The sequence below is a fragment of the Myripristis murdjan genome, chromosome 1 (assembly GCF_902150065.1).
Source record: "Myripristis murdjan chromosome 1, fMyrMur1.1, whole genome shotgun sequence".
Classification (NCBI taxonomy): Eukaryota; Metazoa; Chordata; class Actinopteri; order Holocentriformes; family Holocentridae; genus Myripristis; species Myripristis murdjan.
The window spans coordinates 12,360,846-12,375,238 of NC_043980.1; the positions used below are offsets into that span (position 1 = coordinate 12,360,846).

At 41.3% G+C, this 14,393-nt stretch overlaps 1 protein-coding gene across 2 annotated transcripts in view; it reads right to left on the minus strand.

Annotated features, from left to right (window-relative positions):
* Positions 1-14,393, minus strand: part of prkcaa (protein kinase C, alpha, a) — a 213,788-nt gene that overhangs the window by 43,280 nt on the left and 156,115 nt on the right. For both annotated transcript variants that reach the window (XM_030061000.1, XM_030061008.1), the window contains 3 exons: positions 14,287-14,378; positions 13,195-13,257; positions 11,738-11,876 (listed from right to left, as the gene is read on the minus strand). In XM_030061000.1, coding sequence (XP_029916860.1) covers positions 11,738-11,876; positions 13,195-13,257; positions 14,287-14,378 — 294 coding nt within the window. The remainder of the gene's footprint in view (positions 1-11,737; positions 11,877-13,194; positions 13,258-14,286; positions 14,379-14,393) is intronic.

The following is a 14,393-nucleotide window of genomic DNA, read 5'->3' on the forward strand; positions in this document are numbered from 1 at the left end:
ATGGTAAAGTCAGACTGTAAATCTAGTGCAAAGTGTAGTCTTCTTGCAGATAAAGCTTGCCAATCCAACGGGTGCAGGAGGAAAAGAAACCGAGGCCATGTTCTGATTGGATCACCCTCACTCTTATGTGCAAAAGAAACTTTTAATCCTCTGCTTGTTTGGATCAAGAGAAATCAACATAATGTGCCTCTATGCAAAGACAGGACTTCAGATTCTCATAGTTTCATGAGGTTTTCTATACTCTGATGACAATGAAAAAACATTTTAATAAGTAAGAATTATTTTAGATTCCCATCTATTTAAAGAACATTTTCCTGAGATGTGACATTTTCTCATGGCAAGAATACTACTGGAAACTGGATTCACTCCTCCACAGCCTCTCTTCCCTATATCTCTTTAATCCTCTGTTCGTCCCGTCTTTGCTTCCCTGTGCTTCTCTTTCTGTTTCTCTGTTTCTTTCATCTTTTTCCTGTTCACATGAGCATACTGTGCCTTTACTTTGGAGTTGCCTGACTTGGCTTGTCATTGTCAGGGTGCATCTGTTTTTATTGCATAAGAATGTAGCAACGGTAGGAAGACTTGCCCGTAAAAACAATTTTGTCATGGATTGTTGTGCCACTTGATGCCTCTTGAAAAATTCAGTGATGAAAAAGTGCATCCGTACATCAACTCAGCTCACCAGTTATTTGACTTTCATTTCCTCTGAACTGAGTCTCATAACCTTCCGCTTCCTAACTCCCTGTTCAGGAGTCTTCACAGCCCCAGTCAAAGGAGTTTACCACTTCACCTTCTACTCTCACGCCAACGGTGAAAACCCCGGCTTCTTACTGCTGTACAAGAACGGAGAGGTGGTTGTAGGCTCTGCCGAACACAAAACCGCCACTGACATCACAGACAACGGGTCAAACGGAGTGGTGCTGCTTCTTCAGAAAGGGGACCAAGTTGATGTCCGCTTGGAGGCCAAATCCTGGGTGTGGGCAGACAGCGATCGCAACCTCTGCACCTTCACCGGTATTCTGGTGTACAGTCTACCCGATGATATCCCCAAGTCACTTCTGTAGCTTAACTAGTACAACCCCAGGGACACAAACAGACATATCGATTGTAGCCGCCACATTAAAGCAAAGACAAAGATAATTTCAGAATTTCTGTCTCATTTAAAATGAATTACTCTCTTAACTATTGCTGCTTCTTGCTCCGTTCTTTTTATGCTCCACCTACTCAAACATATGTGCTTAGCCATCTGTTGTGTTTTAACTGCAGTTGTGCTGCTTCTAGTCAGGTAAAGGCGAGAAATACCATCTACTGGCTTTCATCTGATTTTTTCATGTCTTCCAAGCTTAAAATAAAATGCGTCTGTTCAGTTGGTCTTATTTGGCCGTAAGTTTAAGAAAGCTGTCACATTACTTTTAATGACATTATAGGGAAAGCTGCTTTGTACTGTGAAGATGGAGACGTATCGTTTCTCCTTAAGTCCTGTGATTTCAAGCAGATTTCATGTAAGCGAGACAAGCAATGATTAGTATATCATCATATGTCATCATGCCTTATTGAGAATAAACTCATTCATTCAAATATGTGTCATGTCAGTGTGTTTTTGCTAATGACTATTTACCACTGTAAGTAAACTCTTTCAGTACTGCTATACTGGGCACTTACAAAAATGCAAATTATCTAACCTTTACACAAACAACGTGATCAGCATACATATCATTCCACACAGGTCCTTAAGATCAATATTAAGAAAATGAGTGAAAATGAAGCAGTGATCAATGAAAAAATTACGAATTCATACATGAATGATTGTGTTTTAGATGCTACTCTTCGCTGTTCTTGTGCTACTGACCTTAACCCACGCATCTCTACTCCTTTGGGTGAAGGCGAGCATTGTGCCTCAAGAATGTGGAAAGCTCTAAGCTTTAATCCTGGGCTGGCATTAGCTCTCTGGTGAGGAGGCAGGAGGATGGAGGAGGGAAAAGCCCTTTTCCCTTATCTTGCCTTGCTCTTTCTAATTAGCTTGTGGGTCAAAGACACCGTGGTGAGGGAATCCTCTGGCTGAAATCCCCAAGCACGCTTGTTAAAAGCCGCCTCGCTGCAGGAAATCGTGCTGACCTTCAGGCTGACCTCACAGCAGCTCAAGCATTCAGCCAAGCACTCTGTAAACCCGTTTCTGTGTGGGTTTTGCACTGCTGCTGTTTTGTGACTGATTTTTTCACGTGGTTTAAGAGCAGAGATATAAAGGCTCCTTCCTTTTTGCTGTTTGCTTTTCCTGCTTTTCATTCTACTTTACACCTGTAGATTTCACTCAGTTTTTGTCTTATTTCTCCTTTTTTGATCTATATTATTCCATTATTATTCAGTGAGGCTCTCATAAGCTCTTGTAGGTGGGAAAACAAATGTACACAGTGAAGCGGTGTCATTCTTTGTCTTATCATCGATTAAGTTCGATTTGGTAATTCAAATTAAGAGCGATTTTCTTTTCTGGAACAATTCAGTTCAATTTCAAGTCAATGACTTGATTAGTTTTAGCCAAAGGTACAGATACTTTAATTAACATGAGCAATAATGCAAGTTTATATTTTATCTTCTGACATTTAAAAACAAACAAACAAACAAAAAAAAAACCCATCAGGATTAGCTGATTTATTCTAAAAAAAAAAAAAAAAAAAAAAAAAAAAAAACTTGCATGTTACAGTATTCTGTTATGTTAGGTCTTTAAAAAAAAAAAAAAAAAAATCATAACTGAATCGATTCAAAGCATTTCATATCAATACAGGTCAAAGTCATATCGATTTACCCTTTTTTCTGTTAGCAGATCAATTCAGTTGACAGGGTTTATAATCTGCTGTATGCACTGATACAATGAACCGATCGTTGCTCTCCTAGTGTGTACAGTATATTCACTCTTTGTCTCACTGTACTCTTCAACACAAAATGAAAATATGTGCGCAACCAGAGACAGAAACAGAGCAGCAACTGCCTCATAATACGCTAAATCAGTTTGAACCCGCAAGAGTCACGCTGCTTAATAGTCGACTGACTCGCTAAAGAAACAGTTTTACCACGACAGGGCTGAACTAGGCCAGACAGCAAGTCCTGCGAGAAGCTAATGTGGCATATTTGGTGTGGCATGTCAGACAGAATTGACCTCACAGTCTCTGTTGCAAAACTAGCCGTGTGCAATAAGGAATCTGAGCACGGAGAGCATGTAGACACATCAGGTCAATGTGGCAGGGAGGTTTGCAGCCCCGTGTCAGCTTCTGTTATGCGACTGAAAACAAAGAAAGTGAGATAGGGAGACACAGAGAGGGACAGAGGAATGAGAGAGCGGTGTGTGTGTGTGTGTGTGTGTGTGTGTGTGTGTGTGTGTGTATGACGGAGAAGTGGTAAGAGACACAGAGAGAGCAAGAGGGAGATAATTCAGTGTCTTTCATGGCTAAAGGTTTTCACCGTGTGACAAATAGAAGAGCTACAATTAGTCCTGGCATGAGAACTCTTCATGAGTCTTGACGTTTGATTAATGTTTGTGTATCAGTTGAATATTACACAGTGTTCTTACAAATGCTTTCACGCAAAAAAATCTTGAGAGAGAGAGAGAGAGAGAGAGAGAGAGAGAGAGCTTGTTCATTTCCCAAAACAAAAATTTGATCTGCATTCTAGGAAAAAGAATTTTGTCCTTTTGTTAAATTTGTGTAAAGATTTTGTGATCAGCATGATGTTGAAATATTTACTGTTGTTTTTGTAAAGACTGGTTATAATCGTATCGTTTTTGACTTGGCAATAAGCATAGGAAAGACAGAGCTGAAGCACGTACAGTGTGTGTGCATCTGCGCCTCTCCAAGGTCTGCACTTCCTCGTTGCGTGCCGGTGCTTGTGCACTTTTCATAAGGCTGATAAAACAGATAATGCGCGCTCTCCTTTTTCCCAGGTTGAGAGTAACAGAAATGGACAAGCGTGACCTGTGCCTGCCATTTCCTGCTCTCATCCCGTGTTCTTTTAGCATTGTATGAAAGCCCGTGACCAGTTGAACTCGCAGTACATGCGGAAATGTGTTTGTGTGTGTGCGAGGTGTGAGGTGTGAGTGAGCGACGGCAGCGGAAAGACAGAGATTCTCTGGTTTCATTCCTCTTGATTTTCTATTTTTACTTTCAACTTATCTTAATCTGAATATTTCAAGTCTTTACCGTAATTCCTTTGTTGTGCCTGCCTGCCTGTGTGTGTGTGTGTGTGTTTATGCGCATACCTGTGCTTGTAGCTTGAGCAATCTGTGTGCATGTATCTATGTGTGTGTGTGTGTTTGTGTTTTGCGTGTATGTGTCTTGCTGCGAACATCTCTTTCCCATTAGGCCTAATGCTACATGACAGTTCTGGATCAGACTGCTAGCTATTCAAGGCTACTCTCCTCACCACACACACACACACACACACACACACACACACACACACACGCACACAGAGGGACACACACGGGCATACACAAACGAACACAAACAAGCACCACCCTCTGCTCTGTTGCTCCATATGGGAAAAGATAAAAAACAAGATGGTGTGGCAGGATACCGCGGCACACAACACTGCCTTCATGACTGAAACTGTTGCCAGGTGCTACGTGAATATCTGCATCGCTGTCGTAATCGGGTCCCCTTTGAGGACCGCGTGTGCTTTGGAGCAGATACAGTGTGCATCAGGCCATGCCAATGTGGTCTGTTGTTGAAAGCTTTTCTCGGTACTGTACGTGTCTGCTGTGGATGGTTTCATACACTGATGATATTAATGAGCAGCCTTGGGGTTTACATGAGCATCCCACACTGGCGGGGGCACGGCGGATGAACGCTACCTTTATCACGTGGCGTCAAGATGAATTGCGAAGCTTAAAGGTAAAGTCAACCTCACAGCGTTTTTGAAGAATTGTATCCATCCTGCATCCAGCCAGCGTCCTCGCACACCTTTCAGTGTGACAGCTAAGCGGCATCAAGACACAGAACCTGAAGCCATCATTCTCCTTACAGCGAATGGGCGACCACAGCTGTGCAATGTGTGACTTCATCATAAGACGGTCAAATATCCATCCATCCGTTCATCCATTTTCCATCCCCGCTTATTCCTTCTCAAAGCCACAGGGGGCTGGAGCCAATCCCGGCATGCACCGATGGTCATATATTCTGAATAAAACAGATTTTGGTTTCACATTTTCACTTCTATTTCCTATTTCTGTAAGTGATCTCAGTAGGGCAAACTAAAGATAATGCATGACAATACAATGCAGTATTTATTTGCATGCATTGTAGATGTACTGCCAGTAGAACGCTGATGTGCACTAATAATGTTAATTAATGATAACCCTATGGGGAAAATGTGAATTGTATAGTCATGTGATGATGCAGTTACTAATTAGAGCAAGGAAACACAGGTAGGGCTTCCAGAGAATAGAACTGTATGGAATGGGATGGGATGGGATGAGCTGGGATGGGAGAGGAGTTGAGACCAATAGAGGGCATCAAAAGTGACATCATCAAGCTAAGAACAAAGGAAGGTAAGAAAGGTGAAATAAACCGCTTCCCTGATCACGGATGTCACTGATAATATTGGGAGAGTTTGGATGCCTATCAGTTAAGATCTAAAAAAAACAATTGCAGGTGTATTTAAACAATTCAGCAATAGACACCTTAAAAGCATTGAGGGAAATCAACTTGTCTAATTTCAGCGATGTTTGCAACTCGTTCCAACTGCTGGGAGCAGCAAACTGGAAGGAGGACTGACCAAAAGAGGTATTAACTCCGGGAACATATAGTGAGATATGGCGGGCGGCTCTGGTATTGTAAGGAATGGATGAAAATTTTAATAGGCAGAACAAGAAAGACCAAGGAGAGTTTTGTAAATGAGTGTGAGCCAATGGATATGACGACGGGTGTGTAATGATGGCCAATTTACTGATGGATACAAATCACAATGATGAGTTGAATATGGGGCGTTTGTGCCTGCCATCTTGTTTGGGGGTGGCCTGGATGTTCTCACACTCTTTTCCTGTTTCCCTCTCACTGCCTGTCTTTTTTCACCTTCACCCCCACCTCTTTATCTCACTTTTTCTCATCACTTCTCTAAGTACGACTGAAGTGATCTTGCAAGGCTACTAACAGCTGTGATCTGGGAAAAAAAAAGAAAAAAAGAAAAAAAAAAGATCTTATACTTTTTGGTGAAGAGTTTAACATAAGAGCCAGAGATCTAAAGCACCTAGACGATGATATCACGGTGACTCAGTGCTGCTATTTCTAGTCTGTTAACTTTGCGAGCTGAAAAACAGGAACAGCCATTATCCAGCAACAAATAACCAACTACATCTCTGAATTTCAAACAACCCAGAATAGAAGGTCAAGGAGCCCAGAGCAAACTAACCCTAAAGGGGCCGTAATTATGCTTTCTAAATTAAAAAATACCCTCCAAAGTCATGAGCTCGTGGTAAAACTTTGGCTGAATTAATTGAACAAAATGCAATCAATAAAAAGTAAATGAAAATATTCCACACAGAATTACTTTCTCTGCCTAACCAAGTGGCTTTTAGAGGTGTATGGAATGTAGTATATGAAAAAAATATATGAGACAGTAGCCTGTGTAGGATTTTCTCTTAATATATCATAACCTATGTGCATAAAAATGTCTAAATCGTTGTCATAATTCATTATTTTCCCTGTCTTCTTCCACTTGCGTATGACTTAACCTCCTGCTGTTCATGACAAGGGATTTTTGAAAGAGATCTATTGCTAGAGCTCCCATGCTGTAACCCTGCACATCCACCTGATTCAAGAGGGTCACTTTCATTTGACTCATGAAACCACCGGGGCGCAACAAGCAGAGCATCACTGGAAGACACTGAACAGCCAGGACCCATCGGCGTCCTCTGAGGAGGTCCAGGCAGGGTTTGAGGTGATGACGACAGCGAGAAACAACAGTGTCCTGACTCTGAAAACAAACAACAATGGCTGCTCCTGAAGCTATGCAACAACATGCCTTTTAAGTGTAGGCTTCCTGTAGAAAAATGGCAAGAATATTGTTGTGACATTCTACCAAGCTACCAATATGCCTACCAATAAGCTCTCCCTTTCACTATCACCTCATAACTTTGATGCAATTTTTTTTTTTTAAACCTTCATCAGTCTGATTGGATGCCTTAGTTAATGACAGACAAGTGGTTAAGCCAACAATGCCGAGACTATATTTCATGAGCAGTCGAAACAAAACCAGGGTTAGCTGGGACTCGAGGAAAATACAAAAACTCTCTCCCTTCAAAGTTGTTCAGGTCTGCAAGCAACACTGAGACTGAATAGTTCCCCACACCCTGTGTCTGTTCTGTGTCACTGTATCACACATGAAGACTTTCAGAGGCTTTGAACAACAGTCACAGTGCAACAAGTATGTAAATGTCAGACTTCTACAATGGCCTGACACCACAGACACCCTGACTGTGGATTCAGCCCACAGAGAAGTGAACAAGGAAGTGGACTCCTTCGCCTCCTAATGCCACACTGCAGTGCGGACCAACTAGGGCGAAGAGGGAAATGGCCCGTGTCAGACAGCTAAATATCCTCAAAGTCTCTCCTCAAAAGCGGGACAGACCCATCATTAGACCATTCATTCCCTTTCCAATTCTCATTCCACTTTCATTCCTTTTTCTCCTTTCTCCCATTCTGGTTTTCTCCTTTTACTCTGCTCCTCACGCTGTATACCTAACCTATCCTCTTTTTTTGTCTAGTCTTTCTCCTCCCTCCCTTCTTTCTTCTCTCTTTATCTCCCCTCTGTCTTCCTCACTCCATCTCTCTCTCTGTCAGAAGTCAGTGAGGTGTAAATTCACATTAGTATGAGCATTCCTCCCAGACAGGAGCTACCAATGACTGGCTATATAGGTCAGAGTAAACACAAAGAAAACTGTGTGTGTGTGTGTGTGTGTGTGTGTGTGTGTGTGTGTGTATGTGTGTGTGTGTGATGAGTGAGGTGACTGGCAGCAGGGAGCACTAGTGCATTCTATCTCATAGGCGCTGACAACCAGGACACACACCGATACACGAGAATGTACTCCATCACTGCTAAAGTTATAAGCATGTGTGCAGGCATGTGTGTGTGTGTGTGTGTGAGTGTGTGAGTGAGACGGGCTGTGTATGAAAACCTTTCTCGCCTCAGAGCTGCCTCATACATATTGGAACATACAAACCTTCACACACCCATCCATTCATTTACCATTCAGAGGTTAGCACACTGTAGCAGCTCACGTAAACAGAAACACGTGAATCACACGAGAATCTCCCTCATTTTGGGATGGAAGCAGATTGAAGAGACTTTGCTCTCAGCTGTGGGCTCAAGCCAAACATCCACCCTGGAGCAAATGTCTTGAGTGTCCTTGAGCAAGACACTGAATCCCTGCCAGCTGCAGAGGAGCTGTTCTGCAGCTGACCTCTGACCTCACTGTGGATAGGGAGGGGCAAGAGAGGAAAAAAAAAAAAAAAATCCTCGCCACCGCTGCCCTGTGCTTGTTCTTGGGGAAAATTTTGCTTCATGGGATCGGCGAATATCTGTTGGGTTTCTGTGAAGCCCCTTGAGATAACTTCTGTTATGATTGCACATTATACAAATAAAACTGACTTGAAGTGAATTATTTTTGACTGGTTCTCTTGTTTCAAATCACAATCAAATCAATTCTGGTGTTCAAATCAAATCATTCTTATTTTAATTTAAGCTATAGTGAAAAACTTTGACACTTTTGAGCACTGTTGTGAAGTTTACACTGCCTGGTTCAAACTTATGTTTTTATGATTTTTCAGCTTTTTTGCCCAGCCTTATAAAAGTTAATATGATCCAACACAAGTAATCAAATGTAATCTGTTACATTACTTCAATGTAAATAGTTACATTACTTTATGCAATTTTTTACAGGTAATCTGTAACCAAATACATTTCAGAGGTAAACTTCCCAGCGCTGGTCATAAATTAACTGTGAGGGTTGTCTGCTTGAACAAAAGATCATTGTTCTGATCTCAGTGCTTTCAAGTATAGTCTGGGACTAAATGGACAAGGGATAATTACAAGACATTTTCCTGTCAATTCCCTGATTCTACAACTGAATCTTGATTATGATGATGATATGTGGTTTCTGGGAGATTTGCAACCTAAGTGCAACCTAAACGCCTCCATAGACAAAGCATGGCGCTCACACTGACAGAGGCCTTGATTTCCGATCCTACCAGCTATTTAAAAACAGGCACATTGATGGGCTACAGCTTTTTGGCACTTTTGAGCTTAATACAAAAGGCTGATAGAGCTTAGTGGCTGCTTAAAACAACACATCTTCCACCCATCATATTCCCAGTAACTCATCTTATTTTATTTTTTCCATACACTGGGAGGATACATTTATCAGTGAAGTCTTGCATACTGTACTTAACTTTTTAATTTATGTGTATCATTAATGATGAATGTAAATCGTATAGGAATTACAGGAGATATCATTCATGTTGATGCGTTTGAGATCAACAAATTAGTTAAGGAAAAAACAGCAAATCACGGAAGGGGGTGGTTCTTGTCTGACATCACACATGTCAGTGCAGCTTCAGGATCGATAGATGATGTATAGAGACACAGATCCATTTGTCTACTCGTTTATTTATTTATTTTTAGTGACAGATCCATGAACTGACAGACCCGCCTACACTAGCTGCTGGTCACCCTGTCTGACGCTCCTGTCACACACAACTGTAGTGGACAGTTTGAGGACCACTTCGCCCTCTCACGTCTCTGAAAATGTCACTACTGCGAGCCAATTTTAAGGTCAGCCTCCACTTAGAGGTTTAAAGTGTGTGTGTGTGTGTTGTCTGTCTGTCTACATGCATTTTGCATGGTTTGATATATGTGTCTTCTTGAATGTATCTGTCCATGCAGACATGTATGTGTGTGCACTTCTATGTGTACGGAGAACTATTTGTATATGTACATATGATGCTGGCATGAGGGTGAATATGTGAGCCGTTAGGTGGTGTGTGCATGTACAAATATACAGCGTGTGACATTATGTGTGGTGTGTGTGTATGTGTCCTAGCTCACAGTGCAGTGGAAAGGCTGCTCCAACCCCCTGCTGTGTCATCGCTGGCCGATGCATTAGCATCAGTCTGACTCTGAATGGTCACGGCATGTTCACCCTGCATCCATGAGGCTGAATTCACCTCCCAGTGTTTTATTTATTTATTTTTTTAAGACAATCAATATCACAGAAACAAGAAACAATTGCTATACATTGGCCAAAGACCACAGACAGACAAAATATGTTGGTAGGCGAAAACTGCTGGCTTTGAGATCAAAAATGTTGCAAATACAAATTGAACTCTGAATACGAGTTTATCACATACGTTAATCAACTGAGAGAAATGATGGAATGGACAGGAAGATGTAGCACAGTGATTCCTTAATGGATGAAGGCAATGTGGTTCTTGTGTCCCACACTGATGTTGTCTGATGTTCCTTTACTCATAAAACACCAGCGCTAATTTGAAATTAGCAATGGAAACTGTGACAAAACTATTTGACACCCCTTTTTTCAAATAAATGATGACGACCAAGACCAACACCTTAAAAAATTATAATGATGACAAAACAAAAAAATCAGTCACTGAATCTGGTTTCTTTTCTGAAGTATCTCCATCCAATCGCATTCATGCACAATGAATAAAAGTTCACGAAAGATAAATTGCGACCTGTCATTGGTCAAATTTGCTTTCCTACTCATTTTCTTTTGCATGCTTTAACAGTTCCTCAAATTCTGTCACCAAATGTAGGTTTGCCAATCTATGAATTCGGTGGCTACTGCCTGTAAGCAAGCAAACCATTAAGACCGAGACCGATACACAGGATAACTGAATCGACTAAATCAAAATGAAGTGACTAAAATGTGACTATTAAAACTATCAGCCTCACTGTGACAAAAGAAAATTAACCAAACTGCACCATACAAAAGGTGCTTTCTAAACAAGTAAGAGGTATTGTTGATACTTTGAATGAGCATGATTACTGGGATACACACTTTAGGCCACAAGTACACAACTCGGGTGATAAAAGGGCATATTTAAAGAGAGTTCAACAAGCAAAGTGCACATAATAAACAAAATGTTAAGATCTGCGTACAGTTTACAGAGGCCGCATTTCTGTAGGGACACTGCCAGGAAAAGGGGTCAAAACCAAGCAAAGCATCCAGGATAATTATGCCTTTGAGAAAAGACTAGTCATGGATGACGAAGGGATTTGTCATGTAGAAAATAATAATCATGGAAACGGACCAAAACATGGGGCTGACTGTGATGCTAAAGAGATGAGCCAGAGCTATATGAACCTCAGCCTGTATGTCCGGGCTAAGGTTGGACCTGCCAGCGGACACACAAGGGAGTCTGTCTGACTGGGCCGCTTACGTCATTACACTGTTTTGTGTGTGTGTGTGTGTGTGTGTGTGTGTGTGTGTGTGTGTGTCTGTCCTGAGGCATTGACCTTAATCTGGAGCACAAGGGTGACACAGACTCAGACCAGACAGTGACAGAGATGACCTCGTGCAACAAAACACACATGCACATACACGTGTACACACTCACACACAAAGAAGCACATGTACTGTACACATGCATGCACACACATCCACACAGATACAGTAGAGCGTCCACACACTCACAAACAGACACAAAGACACCGTGTCGTCCTGGTTGGGTCTTACCTCCGGGGCGATATAGTCCGGGGTCCCGCAGAAGGTGCGCGTGGTGACTCCCTCGTCCATGTTCTCTTTACACATGCCAAAGTCTGCAATCTTAATGTGTCCCTCAGAGTCCAGCATCACATTGTCCAGCTTCAGATCCCTGGGGTCGCAGACAGGTATCCAAATGAGCCTGCTATTTCATCTTAACACTTCATTTCAAGTCTTTGCTTTAACATACATCGAGGGACAACACCGACTTCGTGACAGTTTGGTTATATTACCAGTTACCATTACCAAACATCTGATGACAGGATAAGAATCAAGATAATTTCTGTGTCTCCAGAAGATCTCAGATTCAGAAATACGTTAGTGATCCCCGAGGGGAAATTAGGTCAGTTGCAGTTGTACAAATTCTCAAGAAAAGAATTAAATTATAAGAAATAGGAAATATAAAAACATGTGCCATACAAATTTTTAAAGACAGTATGTGCATTATGTATAAGTTGTATCAAAAGCATGTGTGCATTATGTGCATTAAGTCTCAATATGTGCATTAATCATACTATATATTACAACAATAAATACAGAGATATAAATACATAGTTTGGTCCAGTGAACATGCTGAAGTATGTTAAATAACTGTATGTGGTTAACCATAACTCTAAAAAGTGAATAAATGAGAGCTTGTCTGAACTCTAAGGCTGGATCATCAGCGTCATGCCCATACTTTACATACAAAACATCTGTTTAAAGTATTTTTCTGCATCTTGCTGCTCCATGGAGGCAATCTACAGCAAAGATTAGTGGGCATCTCATGTATGACAGAGAGAAAATGTCATCAACCGACCAGGTACCATGAACGTGAATGTATTACTATAAATTATTAAGTGTTGAAATTTGAAAGTATGCAGTTAAGTAAGTAGAATGAGATGATGCAAGCAGCACAGCATGACGTCAATATTTTAATGTGGCAGCAGGTTCACAGTAATTTACGTGCACACTGACAGCACGGTGTATTTCACTCAGGTTGTCCAAAGATCATTTTCCACTTGCTACTCTAAATTTGTCTGTGTGTGGCTGAGTGTGCAGCTGGAGCATGGCTGATCTGGTTTTTTTAGTGTAACAGCTCTGTTATGAACAGACTTTAATAGCACTGCCAGCCAGGATAGGTTTCCCCTGACAAGATGATTAATACTGTCATAATTTTTCAGTAGTATGAGTATGAAGAGGGTCTCCAGCCACAGCAAATCTGCCCATGTTAGAGTTTCACCACACACATGGATCTCTCCCAGACAGCCTGCCAGGAGACACTGTGTGTTTAACAAATGTAAAAGCTGCCCATAGGTATCAATCAGTGAGAGACAGCGGCAAAATGGACAGGTATTTATACAAAATGTTGTGGATTCGTTGAAAAGTGGACACTGGATCTGGGGCGCCTCGTGTGTGTGAGAGCCCTGTGTAAAGCGACCAGTCCTCACCTGTATATGATTCCTTTCTTGTGCAGGAAGAAGAGACCAACAGCGATCTCTGCTGCATAGAACCTGCAATGACAAGCAAACACTTACAGGCTTACCAAGCACACAGTCAGACTTAACCCTCACCTGCAGAGCACTGAGAGAAAGACACACTGTGTTAGAATAGAAATATAGCTACAAAGAGGTCTCACTTTTTAAATGATTGCTGCAATACCACTGATGCACTGTTGCTCCACCACCGAGAGGCACTGTTTAGATTATTAGTGTTACGGTAATAACTGTAAAAGTCCCCTGACTGGGGACTTTTACAAAGACTACTGATTTCACTTCTGCGATACTGCACAAAGTTTTCATGAAGTTAAGATTCAAGCCAAAAATGAATTCGTATTTTGTTCTTGCATCAAAGTCTGCAAATGAGAGGTCATATAACTCCTATTTTAAAGTCCTTGCACTAATTAGTTTTAGATTTGATTTTGAAAATGTATTTAATGATTGTCAAATTCCCTTTACCTCCTGACTCAAGTTTCTCAAGCTTTTTGTTATTTTATCTCATTTAATTTTCGCTGCTTTTAGTCTTTTTATCCCATTTTCTCAACTACTAGTTTTTATCTCTGTTTTTGGTGTATTGTGTTGTGTTTTTTTCTCCCATGCAATGCGCACTGCATTGCATTTTAATGCAATGTGCATTGTTGTTACCACTGCTGTGCTATAGTGCACACTAGGACAAATGGGTCCTGTTTTGTTTACATAACATGTTGTTCCAGCACAGCATGAGCACGGGGGCAATATATTACACATAGCAATGTAAACAATGCAAGTTTCAAAGTATCCCAAAATAGGTAGGAAATGCATTTAACATGTTTACTAGGCCTCAGGGACACACACAATGTGTTCTGGTAAGCAATGTTAGTATAGCTGTTTTAGAAAAATACACCACAAAATGTGTTATCTAAATAAAATTTGGTTGACTGACTGACTGACTGATATGGGTGTGACAAATGTTTTTTAATGTAAGATCATTCACGGTAGTCACAAAGTTAACTGCAAGTTTCAGAAAGCAACTGTGAAAGCTTCAGTCAGAACGACATATCTTACACTGCCTGCGGCTCCTTGAACTTGCCCACTTGCTGGATGTGATACATGAGGTCTCCTCCAGTCACATACTCCATGACGAAGTACAGACGGTCCTGGAGTGATGCAGC